Source organism: Brachycentrus maculatus, unplaced genomic scaffold, assembly GCF_059751285.1.
Source record: "Brachycentrus maculatus isolate JH-2025_06_01 unplaced genomic scaffold, ASM5975128v1 h1tg000301l, whole genome shotgun sequence".
NCBI lineage: Eukaryota > Metazoa > Arthropoda > Insecta > Trichoptera > Brachycentridae > Brachycentrus > Brachycentrus maculatus.
The window spans coordinates 446751-469033 of record NW_028281052.1 but is presented as its reverse complement, the minus strand read 5'-3'; the positions used below and the strand labels follow the sequence as shown (position 1 = coordinate 469033).

General features: G+C 33.6%; 3 protein-coding genes across 3 annotated transcripts; 1 reads left to right on the top strand and 2 right to left on the bottom strand.

Annotated features, from left to right (window-relative positions):
* Positions 1-1282: 1282 nt before the first annotated feature.
* On the bottom strand, positions 1283-3487 carry ND-B18 (NADH dehydrogenase (ubiquinone) B18 subunit). Its single transcript, XM_088267611.1, has 3 exons — positions 3253-3487; positions 2900-3068; positions 1283-1484 (listed from the first exon to the last, which is right to left on the bottom strand). Exons 1-3 carry the CDS (start codon positions 3362-3364, stop codon positions 1403-1405), a joined length of 363 nt encoding a protein of 120 aa, XP_088123737.1. The 5' UTR covers positions 3365-3487; the 3' UTR covers positions 1283-1402.
* Positions 3488-3635: 148 nt separating this feature from the next.
* Positions 3636-9701, top strand: LOC148304853 (serine/threonine-protein kinase Nek8-like). The gene is made up of 6 exons (XM_088267624.1): positions 3636-3908; positions 3979-4069; positions 4147-4317; positions 5906-6063; positions 6195-6345; positions 7311-9701. Exons 1-6 carry the CDS (start codon positions 3844-3846, stop codon positions 7512-7514), a joined length of 840 nt encoding a protein of 279 aa, XP_088123750.1. The 5' UTR covers positions 3636-3843; the 3' UTR covers positions 7515-9701.
* Positions 9702-13401: 3700 nt separating this feature from the next.
* Positions 13402-18861, bottom strand: U2A (small nuclear ribonucleoprotein polypeptide A'-like U2A). Its single transcript, XM_088267629.1, has 6 exons — positions 18632-18861; positions 18390-18537; positions 17641-17805; positions 15622-15809; positions 14083-14244; positions 13402-13609 (listed from the first exon to the last, which is right to left on the bottom strand). The coding sequence occupies exons 1-6, from the start codon at positions 18711-18713 to the stop codon at positions 13569-13571; spliced, it is 786 nt and encodes a 261-aa protein (XP_088123755.1). The 5' UTR covers positions 18714-18861; the 3' UTR covers positions 13402-13568.
* Positions 18862-22283: the final 3422 nt, after the last annotated feature.

Below are 22283 nucleotides of genomic sequence, written 5' to 3'. Positions count from 1 at the left end.
TTATATGATTAAACCAAACACATTCAATTAAATAAATGAAAGAATAATTAATAATAAATCATAATTGGTTTCTCAAAAGTTAAAAGTCATTTAAGTCTATTTTTACTTAAAGATATGGTTCAAATTGAAAATTCTTTAATATCAAGTTGAACATTATCTTCGAGGATAAAGGAAAGGAAGACTTTTTTAGGGTATAAGTAAAGATCAAACTTTATGTACTTCAAAGATCTGTTTTTTTTCTTTCAAGTAAACTACTCTCCTCCCAAAGAATTTATATTTACATAACCCTCGGAATATATTAATAAGAATAAGAAACCTACAAAGGCTAAGCTTGTCTGCAAGTGGGAAAGAAATAATGAATACAGACTGAGGAATTTGGTCAGACTGGTCTGAGACCAGGTGAGAATATATCTAAAAAAAATTCCATGATGCCAGTTTGCAAATGTACACTCAACTTTTCAATGTTTCTTGTAACTTAAAATAATTATTTAATTTCATTTAAGATCAATTTTCTCTTGTTTTGTATAGAATTTCAACTATGACTGTTATATAGCAACATTTTCTGGAGCTTATTTTTTTATTCTAGCTCCCCTTTGGAGGTAGTCATAAAATATCAGCACTCCCATTGATATCCTAATACATACTCTAATAATAAAATCATTACAATTAGTATATTATTTTTAAATGACCAATAACTCGACGGTTGAAAGATTTATTATGAAAAATCTTGATGCCAAAAAAAAAACTTAAGACTCTAGCACTCACCAGGAAGAGGGGCAATATTGGCCACTACAGGAATCACTGCCCTATGTAAAGTATGAGAGTGCTTACAACAAAGAGTAAATATTTATTCATGGTTATTATTACTAGTTATCATAAAAATATAATATCTTGTCACTAGTCTATGGTCACAAGAGCTATGATAAAAGTCTTCCTCTAGTAACCCTTATCCGCATCCAATGGTGCATAGTGCGCAGCATCATATTGATGCAGTGTTATCTTAATCATTACTTACATGAAGGCAAAGTGATCACTCCTTGCGCTTCAGGGACCAGGGAAATATTAAATCAATAATAGAGTGTAAAATCACTAATACATATTTCTTTTCACCCACCCCCCTGGGAATCGAAACACGGGACCTCCAGCACGCTGTAATGGTTAGCTAAACACGCTAACCATTACACCACGGAGGCGGACAAAAGTGCAGCAATTTGAATTCTGCCATGTTTTTTCACCTTGGCAGGTCCATTAATAGAAAATATGAGCAGTAATAAGTACTTAGTTCAAGATATTAGGACGACTATTTTTATTATTGATAACAACATTTTTATATACAAGCCAAACTTTAATTCACTCAAATGAACATGAGCAAAAAGAGTGTGATAAAATTCTAAGACATATTTCAGGCGGCTGCTCCGTTGAGACGATATTCTCTCAACCTCAAACGACGTTCTCGTTCAAATTCTTTCATTCGCAGGACATAACTAAAACAGAAAATAACAAAATCATTGGTCAAAGTTACACATGCTAATAAACCGTACATCAGAATTTGTTGATTTGCATGGAAAAATATTCCTGCGACACAAGAAATCCAAGAATATTTCGATAAAAACATTTTAAATTTGTTATTTAACCCTTACTGGTCCAATGTCGAATCTCATTAGACATCGATTTTTTTATGTCTCTTACTCGTATCTATTATCTCGTATCGCTTACTCGTATGTATTACTACAGTATGTGGAGCAGAGGCAAAATATTTTTTCCCAATTGGAATGTAACTGTCTACCTAGATTATTTTTTTTTAATTTTGGGGGATTGGAAAGAGTTAAAGGTGAAGACTGACCGGAGCATTTTGTCGTAACGTAACGTCGTAACATCGCTCGCGGTGAGCATCATCGAGCATCCGAAACTATGGATGGAGCGCTCGGCTCGCTGTACTGACTATACAAATGCTCGCATCGTAACGTGTTACGTTATGATGCTAGCATTCGCATAGTATTATTATAGTATTATAGTATGGTAGTATTATATTAGACCGAATGGCTCCGGTCAGTCTTCACCCTTATATAGTTACATTTTTTAATACAATTTCCATATATTTCTACTTAATAAAATCTTATAATTTTAGTTGCGCTAAGTCTCTCCAAAAAAGAGACTGAGCTCCTGTGCATGGAGATCCCTATCATGATTCTTTTTCTTTGAACTTTATTCACATATATAAAAGTATATACGGCACTGCATCAGATTGACACGGTGTTAATTTGATAGTAAATTACATGAAGGCAAGGTGATCATCCAGATATCCTCAATTTTTATAGATTTTCATCACTGTTCAGATGCTGATAACATTTTTCTATACTATCATGCCACATTTTATCATGTTAACACATTTTTCCGACATTTTAAATTACAGAGGCGGTGATTGAAAACATCAGCAAGAAGTGCTAACAATAATAGCCCAGGTTATCCCTCAGAAAAATTCTATCATCAGAATATTGAATACTTTGATCATTAACACACTAAGGACGGGAAACGTATTTCTACCCGTTCGGTCGATTGATGCTTAAGGACGGGAAGGGTATTTTTACTTCTGCACTGACATTTCAAAGTCAGAAAAGAAGGAATTATTAAATGTTTTTATATGAATATTATGTACCAATCTCTTTGTTCTTAACTATATGTACAAAATTATCAAATCCCGTCGCCATCGGTCCGCAGGCGTAAAAAAACACCCGTTCGAAATGTGTTAGCACAACCAGTGTAAATTTCAATAATTTGGTTATAAAATTTGTTATTAATTACTAATTAATTCAGGGCAAAAACAGAGAAGCTGACGGGTGAGAATTGAATGGTTCCTGCACAAATAGTGTTTCTATCTCTGTTCAGTAATAATACTTACTCTTCATATTCGCAAGTGAGGTATGTGTGTTTTTCATGAGCGCATCTGTATAAAAATGGAAACTTTCTATCTCTGCAATCCTTAAGTGCTATATATAAATGTGCACAGTAATCCCGGTCTTGTAGCGGAACTTTAGCAGATATCATTTCCTCTTCGGTAGCAATCATTACTGAAAAACAAATATTTTCAACCTTATATTGGAGGAAGTTAGTGTTATGTAATAAAAATGAACGTAAATAATAACAAGGCGAATATATCGTAAGAAAATATTCAACATTTTTAAAACATAAAAGAATGAGTTAATAGTCTTACTGTATCAACACTACTTTGACATAATAATAACGAATTATTACCCCTTTTTTTTCTGGTCCCCGAAAACCCATAATTTGGATCGAACGAAGGAGTATCCGTAATCATGGGAGCAACTCCCGGTGGGTTGGTAAATTGGCTAAAATAGGTACCCATCCTTATTCGATGGCTCAATGTACCAATTTAATAAATAATTGTATGTCCCAACAACGCTTATTCTGTTTTAGAAGTTGGACATGTCGGACATGTCAAATTGTCGAAATTGTCAAAACGTATCCCGTGTGTTACCATCATATAAATGTATTCGCTACTAGCATTTGCGTTCCGAGGATGGAAAATAAATATTTTCACGAATAAATAATTCAAGGAATAGTTTAACGTTTTATTAGCCCACGTGATAATTATTATTGTTATTTCAAATACATTTTTTGCTTATATTTATCCCCATTTTTATAATTAAATTTTCGTAGTAGATAAGTACCAAAAAAAATAAGTAGCCAAATTTTGGTGTTTGGCAACTTAAATAAATTTACTAAAATCGCGCGGATTATAGCAGAGCCCAAAAATTTGAGCGTGATCGCCGGAATTGCTATGATTTTTAATGACATTGAAATATCGTGATATAGAGGAACATTATGGATCCAATTTATGAATTGAAAAATTTTAAAATCATTAAAATTATAGGAAAAGGCACGTACGGGTGAGCAATATTTTTCTTTGTGATTAAGCGCGATTTATAAAAAAAATCGCATTAATTTGATTATTTTTAGAACCGTTCTTTTGTGTCGAAGAAAACAGATTAATGATTTAATCGTACTGAAAGAAGTAATCATCGATTCTACAACTGATAACCATTACAAAGTAAGTTTAAAAACTTGAGTAAACGAATTTTTTATTCAACGGATCTGAGGGAGTAATATAAATAATTATTGTTACAGGAAGCTGAAAACGAAATTAAAGTCCTTTCGACACTCAACAATCCACATATTGTAAAATATTACAACAGTTTTTACGAAAATAAATCGGTTTATATTTCAATGGAGTATGCTACTCATGGAAATTTAGCAGAGTACATGTATCAAAGGCAACATTATTTGCTGCCAGAGAATGTAAGGATGTTATTTATTATTAACACGTTCACTGCCAAATTAGGAAAAAAATGATCTTAGGGCCACAAATTTTTATTGTTAGTTTGTTTTGAAAATACGCAATACCAATTTATGGTTTCATGGTTTTCAGAGTTTCAGAAAAAGCTGGGCCAATTTTGGTAATTTGTCCAGGGGGCCATACAGAAAGTGCATATTACATGGCAAATGTGAAGCGTATCCAATTCGCAGAATGTAAAATCCAATCTATGATTGGAGTTATATTTAACTCATGCAACCTCTTGACCAAACACAGTATGAGATAAATATAGCTCACATGGCACTAAATGTGTTAATCATCACGAAATATTTCAAACGGTGATATTTTGAGTTTACTATGCCATTGTACTTTTACTACTACTACAGTATGACATTGTTAAATGTACAGGAACATATAAAAACATACTGAATTCTGTGAAAATAATCCAGAGAACAATAATTAGTCATTTCAAAGAGAAAAAAAAGATATCCAACAAAATTATTATTTACAAAATTGAAAGTCCCAAACATAAAGCCATTTTTTAGAAAACTGCAATTTTTCACTTATTAAAGGGTGACAAATATTTGAATTTAAAATAAAGTTTATCCTCGAGATTCCTAAATGATCTTGCAACTCTAAAATGTAATACTAAACAATTTCAAGAAAACTTCAAATATTTAGGAATTAAATACTTCATTAAACTTCCTAAATAAAAAAATAGAAGATATCAAAATTCTTTAGAAAAAAATAAATGCCCATTACATATAAAAGAAAAGAAAAAGGGTATTATACCATTAATCAAATAAAACAATAAACCTTGAATGTAAGTCCTTCTCCAAGCACAAGAGCTCAGTCTTTTTTATTGAGACACACAGCGCAACTAAAATTATTAGTTGCCATGTGTATAAATGTATTGAAATTGACTGAGTGGAGGCATTTTGTCATAACGTAACAAGTTACGATGCGAGCATTCATATAGTCAGTACAGCGTTACGAGTGCTCCATCCGAAGTCGGATGCTCGCCGTGAATGTTACGTTACGACAAAATGTGGAGGTCAGTCCCAACCTTTAAAAATTCTAACTAACTATATATTTACAATAATTAAAGAAAACACTTAGTTTTTTACCACTTGAGTTTTATTATAGACTACATGTTTCAGAAGCTAAACTTCCATCATTCAGGTCTGTATAATAACTAAAATATAAAATTGTTCTATAAATAAGGAGGGGAAAGTAAGGAGAAGGGGTTAGTCAAGGAACGGAGTTTGAAAACAAAGGAAAAATGGAAAGCAATGGTGAAGAATTTTGAAACAATATATTATTTAATAAATTATTATTAGAATTCAGGTTTTTTTGTATTTCTAAATTTTCAAGATAATTCATAATTTGGCCTTTATATGGAACAAGGTGTAATAATGCTTCTGAAACATGTAGTCTATAATAAAACTGAAGTGGTAAAAAACGAAGTGTTTTCTTTAATTATTATAACATGTCTTACCACAAAGTTAATGCCGAAACAATAAATAAAACTATATATTTGTACTTAAAAATTTCAATTAATATTTCTTTCAGGAAATTTTATACTTCTTTTGCCAGATCTTGCTCGGAGTACAACATATACATGAAAAAAACATAATTCACAGAGACTTGAAAGCGGAGAACATACTACTGTCCGGACCGTATGGGAACATTGTGAAGATAGGTGACTTCGGTATAGCCAAAATACTAGAGTAAGAAATAATATATGCCACAGCTTATATAACATAGACCATAGCTCGACCTGCCTTTACTAGAGATTAAGATTAGTCGGCACTCGGGCCAATATTCATTTCATTTTCTAAATGTGACTGCAATTTTTCAGAAAACAAAAAGCTATGACCGTGATAGGAACTCCATATTACCTAGCCCCAGAGCTGTGTGAAAACAAACCTTACGATACCAAGACGGACGTGTGGGCGTTGGGGTGCTTGCTATATGAGATGTGCACACACACAAGAGCTTTTGATGCTAGTGTAAGTAAAAAATCCATCTTTTTCTGTGTGTGTCATGTCAGGTCCCCCTGGCGTCGACTATCACCCGAGAGTAATTGTCCTTGTCTTGGGCAGCTCTAATCAGCGCCTCGACGGTCCTGATCCCCGTCCAATCTCGTATATTCTGGAGCCAGGAGATCTGCCTTCTGCCCACACCTCGTCGACCCTCTATTTTGCCTTTTAACTAAAAAGTAAAGAACCGGAAAGACTGAACGAACGACGCTTTCAATTTGCACAAAAAACTGAAGCAATTGTCTGGTTTGAACGGAGAGCCGGCTCCCGCGTATCTAAAACACGCTTCAGATTATTTTTCTGTTATACCCATGACATTTTACTTAAAATAAAATTTGAGTGACGTCATCGTAATGACGTCAGAGAAATAAAACATGTCGCTCACTCCTTTCAATGTCATAAATCCAAAATCGAAAATTTTCAGTTGTTCATGTTTTAGGAATGCCCATAAAATGTACTATATCCCAGCAAAAGTGGCATATTTTTAACTTAATATTTACCCGCTACAGGGCAGAAAGCGTTATTTTTGCATTTTGAAGAAAAGGTATTGTTTAATTATAATATTTTTTCAAATATGCTAAATATTTTTCAAATGAAGAAAAAACATTCAAGTTTTACCTAAAAAGATCTGTTGCACAGTAAAAAGTTCAATAAGTGGCTCGATATTTATTTTTAATAGTTTTTGATTTATGTCGTTCTTGAAAGGAGTGAGCGATGTATAATTTTGATATAAATCATGTTTACTGGTGTAAATATATTTTTTTATCCAATAAAATATGTTGCTTTTAGCATTCATCATGATTTATTTTAAAAAAAAAACTCTCTCTTTCACATACAGTTTTCTTCACAAAAAACTGACAGTTAATTTAAAATTTATTATGTCTAATCTGTACATTTTTAAATATGTAATACATAAAAATTACTTATTTTTCCAGACTTTGTTAGGCCTGGTCCAACAAATAGTAACGGGCAATTTCGTACCAATAAATAAAAGCTGCTATAACTATCAACTTCAAGAGCTGATTGACAATATGCTGACCGTAGTTCCAGAGAAGAGATGCAGCATCAACCAAGCTCTGAAAAAACCCCTCATCATAATTATGTTACTGCATTTACAATCATGTTTACCTTATAAATGACACATTAACACAATTGCATCCAGAAAGACACGCTACTAATTAACACGTTAGTCGGTATTCTAATAGGGCCGTGTCGGCCGCCGGTGGCTGACACGGCATACCTAACTTTAGAGTGTCATTCTGTCCGTCGGCTATGCGCTCTGTATTAAACCACTATTTAACATTCTATCTTACTACAATATGGTCTTAGGGCGCTTGTCCACTACCCGGAATTTTGCCATCTGGCAGTCCGGTTTTGAAAAATGAAAGCGACTACGACAGTTTAGCGTGATCGAATTTACGCGCAACGTGTTCACGCAATGATCAAGAGCACCGATCCGAAGAAATATGGACAAAAGCACAAGCCGATCATCGTTTTAAAACGCTAACTGACGTGCCGGATGGTAAAATTCCGTGCCATTCCGGGTAGTGGACAAGCGCCCTTAGGATATCTTCACGGTTCTAAAAGTACTGCTCATGAATACGATAGATAGGTTAGAATAAAACACATGCCTGATGTTTATATTTAATCACTTAACTGACAAATTTTGGTGAGAAAATTTGCTGGTGCAAGAAATCGTCACCAACAAGTCGAAACAACACTGTCCGAACACGGCTCGGGTTGTTCAATAAAAACAAATGGGTCAATATTTGACTCTGGGAAAGCAGGACTGACGAGTCGGAATACGATTTACCCGAGCAATGCACGGACTCGTCAAATGCAATACAATCTCATTGCCAGAGTCACGCTCGGGCTAGTCAGGGAACTGGTTAAAGTGCTTTTATTGACATTTGAAAATCGACACTATTAGTATGATAAAAAAAAACAAACGTTAAGAAAGTTAAAGATAGAAAATGAACTTGGTCAAAAATTAAAATCGATGTATTTTATTGAAACATTTTATACAATGATGTGGTTGAGTTGGACATACATGACAACATTTTTTGGACATTTTACGAAAATCCTATTGGCGATCAACGTGTTAAGCATATTTAATTAAGCATTATTTTACTCTCTAGCTGTATACACTTGCTCGAAATAAGCATGCTCGTTTTCATACATCGATACTAGCATGCTCATAAGCAAACCTGTTCAGACGCGCTCAAAGCACGCTCCTTCTGCCCGTCCTGCAGGTAGCATGCTTGAAAATCGAACGATGGTGATTTTTGAGCATGCTTATTTCTAGCAAAGTACATACGTACATGCTACTAAGTAGCAATTGCTAAATAATAGCATGTTTTTGTGCTAATAACGAGCATGTATAGACCTCAAAATATTATTTGTGACAGTGATTTTTTTGTATGATCAAATAGTTTATGATCAGTGCAAATAACACGAGGTATGCTTTTAGTTACTAAAAGACACTTAGGCTGCGTATACATTTCACAGCAAACATGAACTATACTGCAACTAGTGACTACGCCATACGCTCCGAGCGTACAATGATTCAGCACAGTCTACTTTGATGGAATACATAGGTGTCGTCCTAATACAACGCCATCATTGCGCATTCTCGCAAATATTACTCGAACGAATCCGCGATTAAACATACAGATCTCGAATAAGTGTCCTAATAGGCATTCACGCAAAACAGTTGCGAGACGAATATGTTTGATAATCTATTAGCGCGAACTAAGTTTGTACAAACGCGCGATCTAACATATTGATGCCGAATAGGTGTCCTAAATGGGATTCAGCGGAAATCGCGTTGCGTCATCAGGGATGAACAAACGACCGCTATCTATTAGGACACATTTCACTATGGTGTCGTTAATTCACACAATCGCGTATTTGTGTTGTATTAGGACGACGCCATAGATAGACTTCATAGGGAAGTTGCAGTTTGTGCTTGCTACGCCAAAGCCGAGGCAGAATGGGGACAGTAGAGATACCTAGTATTTCTATGAATGTGTTCACACACAGGGCACAATTTTGTACCTTTGCATCCCTTATAACATCTAAATCCATGTGGAAATGCTGGGTTTGAATTGCCTGGTCGCACTATATATGTATGTATACGGCCAACGCTTTTATTATTATGACCAAATAAATATTTTATTATCTGTACCTGTGACATTTTCTGTGATATGTTTGTATATTAAATATATTTTTTTATATAGTAGTTTTATAAAAACCACTGCTGTACTATTCTGACTAAACATTATTCGACACTCGCCCTCGGTTATATTATAACATTAACAGAAGGGACATTATTTTGTAGTTTTTTTTTTTGCATTTTTAGACTAAGTAGATTCTACTTAAGCCAAAAATGCAAAAAAAAACGTACTGCAAAAAAAAATGTCCCTTATGTACTGTGTTTTAAGTTTGGACAGCCGATTAGCTTTCATTATTTTTTAAATGACTATATACTAGACTTGCATTTGTAACTTTTTTATTGCTAGCTTTATAATACAAAAAAAAATATATCTAAAAATGAACTTTTATTATGTGAATATTAATTCATTCAAAATTAATGCTTCTTTTAATGATTTTTTTGACAACCATTCGGTGAGAGGATGTTTCTGCCAGTGTCAAGCTAGTCGTTAAATGGTGCTTGATAAATGCGACAAAACTTTTCAGTTTTAAACTAAAACATCTTCACTGTAAGAAAAAATAATTATTTCCTAGATATATTTTTGTGTCCGCCTCCGTAGTGTAATGGTCAGCACGCTCAGCTACCGTTCTGGAGGTCCCGGGTTCGATTCCCAAGGGGGGTAAAATAAATATATGTCATATTTATTCAATATTACCCTGGACTGGTACCTGAAGCGGAGGGCTGATCACCTTTCCTTCATGTGTAAACGATCAAGATAACACTGCGTTTATATGACGCAGTGCCCTATGCACCATTGGGGTGCGGATTAGGGTTTTATTATCTATATTTTTGTGTTGTCAGAGAAGAGGTAGATAAAAATAGTATTTTAAAAAAATGTTTTTTTGTAATAAATATATGTAATTAATATACTCAAGATATTTATATGTACCTAATATAGGAGGTAATTTTTTGCATGAATCTGGGTAAAATCTATCCATTTTTAATTTAAGTTTTACTTAGTAAATACCACTATTTCTTAAAATCTATTGTGACACGTGTTTCGATGCATTCCGCATCATTTTCAAACACCGTAAATTGTGTTTGAAAGTGACGCAAAATGCATCGAAACTCGTGTCACAATAGATTTCAAGAAATAGTAGTATTTACTAAGTAAAATGTTTGTATTGACGTGGCAATATTTTTTTAAGTAAAAAGTATGTTTCGCAATAGTTTCCAATTTAAAATACATTTAAAACGAATAATAATATACAGTTCACTTTTAGACATTTATACAAAGAACCGATTTAATATTTATTTAATTATGACATGCAAAATAAAACAAAAAAATAAAACTAACAAAAACGTGTATTCTTGTTGTATCTGTTAAAACCCAAAATGTTGGACAAACTTATACGATTTATTTTTAAGATAGACATATCGCTCACTCCTTTCAAGAACGTCATAAATCAAAATACTTGATTTTTCAGAGTTTTATTTTTAAAGTTTAAGAATATAATACAATGTATTAAAAATAAATATCAAGCCACTTGCTGAACTTTTTACTGTGCAACAGATCTTTTTAGGTAAAATCTGAAGTTTTTTTCTCCATTTGAAAAATATTTAGTTTTTTGAAAAAAATAATTAAACAATGCCTTTTCTTCAAAATGCAAAAACAACACTTTCTGCCCTGTAGCGGTTAAATATTAAGTTAAAAATATGCCGCTTTTGCTGGGATATAGTACATTTACTGGGCATTCCGAAAACATGCACAACTGAAAATTTACAATTTTTGATTTATGACGTTCTTGAAAGGAGTGAGCGATATGCAAATGATGTAAGTACATATTTATTAATGGACAAAATCCAAATAGATCTGTGATTTTTTCTCTACTAAATAGAATATTATACACTGGAAATGAAATGAGAAAATAAATAAAACAATATAGTATCTTAAAGTCTTTTATTATTTATTTGAAATGTTTCAAGATTTGTTTTTATTGTTTGTATATTACATACTTTTATAAGTTTATATATTGTACGTATACTGGCAAAAAACATTAACTCTATAATTCCTGTTTTATTAAATAATCCCGGTTATTTAAATCTTTTAGCCTGAATAAAATACCCGCTATTAAACTTAAAGTTGAATTTACTTTTAAAACCACATAAATATGACATTTCAAACTATTTAATGTATTTTTCCATTTTATAGAACGTTGAAAACTTTATAATGTGCATTATTAAGTCAAAATTGCAAAATTTTCAAGTTAACGTTTTTTGCCAGTACACCCACGATATGTGCTACAATACTGCTGTTATTGTTTAATAAATTGTTTTCACAGTTTTCTTTTCCCAAATCAAGTGACCTTGAAGTAGTATTTTATGAAAATGGCACTATGTATATAAATTATCCAAAATGATTATTATTTATGAAATTGCCCTCTTTTGCTATCAACCAGGATTTTTTCACCATCTATCCTGGTAAAGTGAGTATCCACTATATGTAATTACATATATTTCCTATTCGTCATTTAAAAAAAGGGAAATTTGCATTACATGATGACTTGAGAAATTGGTTGATTGGATGAAAATTCAGCGCATTCAATTCACAATATGTATTCTATTTTCAAGGTTCTGATTTAATTTACCTTATGCCGCAGTAGATTCTTTTCGTGCTCCATACTAATTTATTAAAAAAATCTTACCTTTTATTGTCTTTGCTCGGGTGTAAAAGTACATCAGTCGCATCACTGGGTTTGAAGCAGGACCAGTCCTATACTTAATGAGGAAAATATTTAATATTATTGTAAAAAAAATACTTTTTTTCTTACCCTCAAATGTGGATAGATAAAAATGCATCCTCCGATTGGTAAACATTCTAATCTCATCATTACTATCACTAGTTTGAACATTACAATCGCTTTTAACATTACTATTGGACAAATCTGATATTTTATGGCGGAAAACGATAGGTTTTAAAACTAATAAAAATATTATGAATAATAATAATATAAATATTTATTTGTGAATATTATTGAGGAATCAGAACTTCAAAATGTGCACGCTGCGACACTACCTCCCAGTTCAACCGCCAAAATAGGCTGGAATCATTGTCAGTACATTGACGGCCACGTTTTTGACAAAGTATGCCAAAGTCGATATATGTATTGATTTTCAGCACTCTAACGGTAAAACATTAGGCACCCTAAATTCCGTTGATCGATTTTTTGCATTCAATTTAACGTAAGAGAAGTCTGAAGCCAGGGTAATCATGCAGTGGGTGCAAATATTGGATCTTTGGATAGGTATTTGAGCAAAATGTATTTTGATCAAATAAGTAATGGGCATAGAAGTTTCAGTTAGGTGTAAAATTATCTCACATTGTACAATATCATGCTCTGAAAAGATAATTTAACTCTGAACATACATATACATATATACTCTACAGATCATAAATCGGTCAATATGCAACATAGCTGACTGATTTTAATAAATAATAATAAAAAGTTGTTTGAAAATAGTTAGGCAGTGTTGTATGCCGACCAAGAAATCAACAACTGATGGTGCATCATATAAACACGATATTATCTTGATTGTTAACACATTAAGGAAAGGTGATCATCCGTCCGCTTCAGGTACCAGTCTAGGGTAATATGAAATAAATATTAGAGTGAAAAAATCACTTATTTATTTGACCCTCCCCTGGGAATCGAACCCGGGACCTCCAATACGGTAGCCGAGCGTGCTGACCATAACAGTACGGAGGCAGACATATTTTATGTTTAAGTATGTATGTATATATGGATATATTATATGTATAGGAAATTATGAGTATCGCTTCTCAAACCTTTGGATGAAATAAAAAATTTACACAATTTCATGTAATTTATTTAAATAGAAAAAATATATCTATGGCAAATCAAAGTTTGTAGTATCTGTTATTTAACAGTTTGAATACCATTTGAATAATTTTTGCAGAAATTGCAAAAATAAATATTCCTTGCCTCAGTATGCCTTACGCTCACTGGAATGACCGTATTCAATGTCCATTCGTAGGGACCTCCATTTCCTCTTCTTCTTCTAAAAACATTTTAGCAACAATTATTAATAATTCTTATGTTATTTTTTGACATCTCAAGATAGATAAAGAAGAATATGGAAGTCTGGGCATTTACGGGGCTTTCGACCATCATAGATTGGTTTAAGTGATCACTTTACACACGTGTAATATTCACCAATTCTACCCATGATTGACAACAACACTACTCAAATTCTTGGAAGTTCTATATATACGATCCAATTTCAAAACATTGTTCTTGAATCACTGGAATTTCACTAGAGACATCTATTGGTAAGCCCCGTAAATGGCCAGACTTCCATATTCTCCTTCACCTATGTTGAGATGTCAAAAAACAACATGAAAAATAACTCCTGTAGTTGGAGATAATCCAGATTTGTGAACAAGTATTTGGACACACTCAAAATGTTATAAATAATTCTCATGATGTACATATTTAGAAAGAATGAACAAGTTGGTAAGAAATTATGTATACCTCGTTCTCCGGATAACTGCGGGTGTCCAGTGTTGGTAGTGGCAGGTTTTTGTCCCGGTATTTGCCCGGCCTGGAGCATTCTGGTCAGCCTCTCCACTTCGGCCAACGAAGACGCATTCTTGATAGCTTCTCTGATCTTATGGATCTCCTGAGGAGTGGCAACTGTGCAAAAATAAAAAAAATTCATTACCGCCGACACATATCGATCCCACAATGTTGAAATATTTACCTCTGATACTAAAAATGATAAAGTATGTAAGTAAATAGTATATTTTAAGATAAATGTTTGGGCAGTTAGTATAATAACATTATTAATTACAGTAAAACCTCGATAAAATGGACTGATTGGGGGGAGAGGGTGTCCGTTAAATCCAAAAGTCCGTTACATACTGTTCTTTAGTAGAATCCATATTAAGATATGGAATTAAGTCTTGGGGACATTCGACGAAAACAAATTAAAAAATGGTTAAAAATGTGCAATATTCCATAGTCAAAAAAATTGTACCCAGTCATATATATAATCAAACGGACAATCCAATCTTGATATATAAACATTTAAAATTACTGCCGGTACGTGGAATATTGTGGATAAGTATCATCGTTGAACAACAACCTAGACAAAAATATCGAAATCTTTTAGTACACAACCATGATACACGATTTACACACAACGAAGATTAGTCCCAAGAATTAACAATAAATATGGGAGTCGAACACTGCAATATATCGAAGATTTTTAATTTGTTGCCGACGGATGTTAGAGGTCAAAATAAAATATGAAACAAAGGGAAAATAAAGGAATGGGTGAATGCTCCAGAGATAATTTTATGAAAATTATAAAATGTTTATATTCTTAATTTTTCTCTCTTTTTTGTGTGTATATTAGGTTAAAATCGTTAAAAACAATAAAATGTATTAAAAAAGAACTCCACCAACAAGACACACAAGGTGACTTGGTGGGTCTCTGCAAAAATTTGTTTTAAATATGTTTAAAATTGTGATTTGAATAAATGTATACAATTTATGTTAATAAATATAACTATTAAAAAAAAGTATGTATAAATCAATCAAAAATTTTTTTTTATGAAAATATAATCACTATTTAGGTATATAAATAAAAAATACAAAACACAAACAAAATTCTCTTTATTGTCTTCAGACACTCGTCGTGCAGTGACGTTGCTATCAAAATATTGACGCGCTTGCTTACCGTAATCCTGCTTTGAAAAAGGAATCAGGTTTTGTTTGCACTTTTGAAGTTTTGAGATATACTTCGTGATTATCATGGCTGATTGAATTTAAGCATGTATAATGATATTAACAGGACATTTTTTATTTTTTTTTACATTTGATTTAATTTTTTGTCCGTTATATCTGAAGTTTGTTAAACAGAAGTCTGTTATATGGAGGTTTTATTGTAAATAGTTTATTTAAAAAAAAACTTTTAATCAACAAAGCGAGTCAAATTGTATGATCCTGGGTACTTGACAGAGTTTAGGCAAAATTTCGGAAAATAACACTTAGAAAAAATAGAATTACCAGATACTTTAGCGGCGTCGGCAATGTGAGCACCGGGCACAAATGTCTTTGATTTTTTAGCTATTTCTTTTTGCAGTTCTTTGCCTTTTTTGCTCTTGAAAAGTTGGTTAGCTTCCTCTCGCTCTTTCTGCTTAATCTTGCTGAAGTCTAATAATCGCAGTTCGGGAAATTTGAACGCAACATATAACCTGTTGAACACATTTCAAAAAACATCAACTAGAAATGGCATAAATTTATCATTATAATCACAATCCTACTACTCAAAAGATTGACAAACTTAAAATTGGTTTCTTCAAATAGATTAGTTGAGTTAGGGCGTTTGTGCACTACACGGAACTTTATCGTCCGGCACTTCAGTTAGCGATGATTGGCTTGTGCTTTTGCCCATCTTTCTTCGGATCGGTGCGTGAACACGTTGCGCTTAAATTCAATCACTCTAAACTGTCGTAGTCGCTTTTATTTTTCAAAAACGGACTGTCGGACGCTAAAATTCCGTGTAGTGTACAAGCGTTCTTACTGTTATATTTTCTTTTAAAAAGCTCATCATCTTATAAGATATAATGATTTGAGGCTGTTATAGAAATACTACGTACTATATACTAGAAGCGTTTGGTTTTTGAAAATACGATGAACCAAAATAAATGCATACATCGCTCACTCCTTTCAAGAACGTCATAAATCATAAATCGTTAATTTTCAGTTGTGCATGTTTTCGGATTGCCCAGAAAATTCACTATATCCTAGCAAAAGTGGCATATTTAAAACTTAATATTTATCCGCTACAGGGCAGAAAGTGTTGTTTTTGCATTTTGAAGAAAAGGTATTGTTTAATTATTTTTTTTAAATATACTAAATATTTTTCAAATCGAGAAAAAACCTTCAGATTTTACCTAAAAAGATCTGTTGCACAGTAAAAAGTTCAATAAGTGGCTTGATATTTATTTTTATTACATTGTATTATATTTCAAAACTTTAAAAACATTCTCCTAAAAAATCAAGTTTTTTGATTTATGACGTTTTTGAAAGGAGTGAGCGACATGTACATATCAGCGAGATAAAACCAAACAATTCCAGTAATAACTTACTTGATTTAGGGGTATGCACTTAAATAATTTATTGGTTGATTTACTAACACATGGTATGGGTCAGATTGAATATGTAGATTTTGTACTACAGTAGAGTTCTGAAAACTCGGCTTAATGTGGACCTCGGGTGACCGAGTTTGTGAAAATGCCAGCTTATCGGGAATGTGGTCATGGATGTGTTTCCTTAGAAATACAGTGCTGTACTTGTATGTATTGTTTGCTTGAGAATTCAACAGAGAATAAATCGTCCAAATACTCTTACACGAAGGAAAAGTATGCACTTCATTTTCTACATTCTGCTTATTAGCCTTTACTAAATGGAAATGAATAAATACAAAGTGTACAGTAGTTTACCTGATAATAGAGCCTCAGAAAAAGACTTTATGCAGGCACAAAGCTGGATAATGAAAATCAACTAGCCGACTTTGCAAAACTGGGTACTTTTTTTAAAGAAATGCGTAATTTTCTGTTGTCCTGATGTGGCCGAGTCATCTGGACATCCAGGTTATCGAGTGCCGAGTTTTCGGGACTCTACTGTACTTCAATTATTTAATCAATACAATATCTAATTTTAATCAAACCTATCAAAGACCTCTTAGCAATCAAATAATGCTTTGAAAAGATGCATTTGTTAACACATTTTGGACTGGTGTTTTGTTTACACCTGCGGACCGCTAGTGACGGGATTTGATAATTGTGTACATATAGTTTAGACCTTAACAAAGAGATTGGTACATAATATTCATATAAAAACATTAATTAATTCCTTCTTCTCTGACTTTTAAGATAGACAGCGCAGAAGGTAAAAATACACTTCCCGTTCTTAAGCATCAATCGACCAAACGGGCAGAAATACCTTTCCCGTCCTTAGTGTGTTAAGTAACTCAATTATGAAATTTTTCCCATTGTGAAACCCATAATTTAAATACTATACCTGTAATGTTGCTTGTAAGCAACGGGGTTCTGAAGAAGAGACAGAGTTTTAAGTTTGGGCAATGATATGAGAGGATCTAGGTCTCCTAGCTCTTGCATTTGATTTCCTGTTAGGATAAGCATTTCAAGGTTTGGTATGTACTGTTCCAGATTTTCCCCCAGGCGCCTAAAGAACAGAAACATTTGTTTAAAATTATGACATTTATTTTTATTGCATCAAAATATACCTCGTTCATATATAAAGTGGCATATATTTAAAAAAATTAACATACACTGTTTGATTCAACCATAGATAATGCGTATTGTAATATTTTGCATCACTTATATGATAGATAATATAATTTTTCCTGACATTATATTCTATTTTGCTTAAAATATACATACTAATGTATGTATATTTTAAGCAAAATAGAATATAATGTCAGGAAAATTTTTATTATCTATCATTCATATTCATATTTATTATCTATCATTCATTCATATATAGGGCGTCAGATATTACAGTAGAGTATCAGTTATCCGACCTTCGGTTATTCGATTTACCGGGGCAATGCCCCTTTCAGTCGTAAATGTAAATAAACGACTTAAGAAATATTTAATTTTTCATTTTTAAAATCATTTAAGTACCAATTCACATTAGTAGAGGACTTACTGCACTAGCAAAATATTTTTCTAAATACCGGGAAATCCGTTTAACGTATCCCAGCCGGTAAATCGAGGGTGTAATAATACCTTAAAAATAAAACTTACACGATTCGGTTATTATTGAGAAGCAGACATTTAAGTCTGTTCAATAATGGAAATCCATCGAGCTTTCTTATATCATTATCTGATAGATCTATTGAGTCGAATTGATCAGAAGTAGCTCCCATGTTTTCGATTTGAGGTATTTTATAACCTAAAATGAAAACCGTGCGATTTACGTTAAAGATTGCATATTATATTCAATCGATATAAAGTTATACAAAATAATGCTTTTGACTAAAACCTACCCCGGAGATCTAATTCTCTATCCCTACATGGATTTATGTACTGCATCGATTGGTGAATAATTTCAGGAGTAAGTTTCACCATTTTTAAGTTTCACCAATACTCGAATATGATTCGACACCTTTATGTGGTATAAATAATCACAGTGATTGAATATGATACAATAAAAACGAGATTGTATTCAAACTTCAAATGGCGCCGCCTATCGCAAGTTTATTTTTGAGGTTAAGCGCACAGACTAACTAATTTATATAAAGACCGCCAACTGCCTCGATTTTTTATGGCTGGAAGTGATATTCGCCAGCGGCCGGAAGTGACGTAAACGGCTAGAAGTACTAAGCTCCCGGCTGGGCGTGACTTCGCCGCGGCTGAATGTCAAATCCACCCGCCGAAATATTTATCATTCATTTTTCAGGTTAAATGGTATTTATATTGAAATTTGTTGTAAAACATATTTTCAAAATTATAGTATTAATATTACAAAGAAGATATTTCACTATCTAAATTTATTTATTTCAGTGTAAACAAAAATAGAAAGGTCACGGCTAAAACGCGACATTTATAAAAAGAGTTCAGGCGATTAAAAATGGTTACTCAACTCAGCCTTATGCTGGTCACTCACGACGAGGAAAATAGTAGATTTTGTTACATTTTCTCTGGTTTTGTAACGTTCAAGTACGAAATTCGGAAAGACGAAAGATTTCACTGCCAACCTGGCGATATGACGCGAAATCATTAGTATATAATGTTTGTATATAAGCTTCGTTCGAGTCTGGCCGGGCGGCCGTTATGAATTCATTGCACAAACTAATTTATATAATTCATTGTAAACAATAAATGACAAGCCGGGTGATCTCGTGTTGAAAATAACTATTATATATTGGAAATGTGAGTACTTCATTATTGGTAAGGCGTTTCCTCTCATTCCGCCGTTTGCTAAACAGCTGTCAAACAAATTACGCAAGAAATTTGTCTCGACTGCTGCTCAAATAAGCGCTAATTAGAAGAAATATGTATTCTATAACCTCCGGAATGACCCCATCAACAGCATTGCAGGTAATCAACTGTTTTTGTTGTTGTTTTTCATGCCTGAAAAACTGTGCAATCTTCTTTGTGTGAAATGTCATTTTGACAGTCCGTTGACAGCGAGTCTGTTTTTATTATTGTTTTTATGTTATATTTTAGGTAAAGTACGGACAACCGGCATAGTTACAAGCACATTTATTGTCATATAATGTTATTTATTGCACTATATGCATATAAAATAAGATTCAACAAACACAAAAGATGTCATTCAAAAAATAGCTACAGCACGTGGCGTATAGATTTTGAAATGGTTTTCCAGTTTTACTTATACAGTTACAAATGTCAATTTACTAGTGGGTGCAATGCTTGCCCATGTTTTGTTCACAAAGAAATAGGTATGGATGATAATTAATAAATAATATTGGATATATGATGAAAGAAGACCAGCCCGACGAAGCTTGCAATCGCAAAACCGGACTGGACTCTTTTGCTGACAAATTTCCAGCCCCCATCTGTGCTCCACGAGTAGTTTTATGATGAGGTTGGAACTCTTCATATCAACCCCTCCGAGAAGCCTGCCACTGTATACCTTATAAGACCATCTTAGTGTATACCGGTGTCTGATATCCTCATCATCGGAGATCGCTCAGTGGGTCGTAATGCTAGCAATTATTTTTCAAACATAAAAACTAATTCTGTAACTTTGTTACCTTTTCAGACTCTTGCAACTATTGGCAAATGACTTGTCGCGGCAGAAGGGTTCCATTTCCCCCATTGTGTTGGCGCTTTGGACAGTTTCATTTCCTAGCGCTGGATCAGAATATATAAACTACAGAGGACGATTCGGCATTGTTTTATTTGGATGTGTAGCCAGTAATTACTGTTTTAGTGTTTGCAGATATGTATGTATAGGCAGATAGATGATATAACCATGAAACGTGTGTTATTGCACAATTTTCTTGGGAGTTATTCATCGTGACTAATATATATGTATACTCTCCCCCCTGAAAATAAACATATTATGCTCTTAAATATGTTTTTATTTTGTTCATTAATGACCGAGATCCTTGAAAAGTATCATCCTATCCCGCTCTCTGTGATCTTACAACATTGACCTTAATTTTTTACAGAAATGCAATCTAAAGTAACTAACTGACCATCACGCCGCTTCCGCAGGGATAGGCAGAGAGAATAGAACACCACACCACGCTACTCTTGTCTTTGTACACATTCTTCTTTACGCATCCCCTCACACATCCTCCTCCCAACCCTTCTCCGCACCCCAAAGGTGCATAGGGCACTGCATTATATAGAAGCAGTGTTATCTTGATCGTTAAATACACGAAGGAAAGGTGATCAGCCTTTCGCTTCAGGTACCAGTCCAGGGTCATATTAAATATATATTTGACTGAAAAATCAATAATATTTATTGCGACCCTCTTGGGAATCAAACCCGGGACCTCCAGCATGGTAGCCTAGAGCGCTAACCGCTACACTATGGAGGCGGACCTCATACATACCCGCCGATTATTCGGATTCCTGAATTGACCACTTTCAATTATTTTAAATACTTGATCATGCCAAGTTTTGCCCGGTCATCCTCTGCTCATGTTCCCAACAAGATTCGCCTCATAAATTTCTTTTACAATCCTTTCTTCGCTCGTTCGTTTAGATCTTTTATAACTAACTAACTAACCATCACGCCGCTTCAGGCAGAGAGAATAGAACGCCACACCACTCTGTCTTTGCAAACATTCTTCGCCTCTTCCACGTTCATGCATCTCCTCATACATACCCGCCGATTACTACGACTCCTAACCTGACCACTTTCAAGTATTTGGCATACCTGATCGTGCCATGTTTTTCTTGGTCTTTCTCGGCATAAATTTGTTTTACCGTTCTTTCCTCACTCATTCGTTCCACATGTCCAAACCATCTCAACGCACCTTTCTTAATTTTATTGATAATGGTTATCTCCGCTTTGGATTCCTTCCTTATTTCACTATTCGAACATCTATCATACATCGTTTTGTCGCACATTCTTCTGAGAGATTGCATTTCGACTGCACTCAGTCTACTTTCATCCTTCTTTTGCCAACTCCATGTTTTACTTCCATACATTAGAGTTGGAACCAGGACTCCGTTGTGCACTGCCAGTTTAGCTTCCGCTGATAGGCTTTTATTTGCCATAACTGATATTATTAGAGGGTATTTCTTTTTCATCGAGAATTTTAATGACTTCCTTTAATCTGACTCTATCGAATGCTTTAGTAAGACCTACAAAGCAGAGGTAAGCTGTCTTATTGAACTCTATTGCTTTTTTAACTAATTTGTCTAACAACAAATGTGTTGAACTTATTTACGTCCGAGTTCACTCGGTTTCTCAGCGTCACATATTTAGCATATTCTTCTGGTGACGGTGAGCTTCTGTATTTCAGATGGCTTTTCTTCGGCGAGTTCCTTGACTTCATCAGTAAACCATTTTATCAATAATGATTATCTCAGCCTTGCATTCTTCCCTTCTTTCACCATTCGAACATCTATCATACATCTTTTTGCCTCACATACAAATAAAACTAACTAACCATCACGCCGCTTCCCCGCAGGGGTAGGCAGAGAGAATCGAAC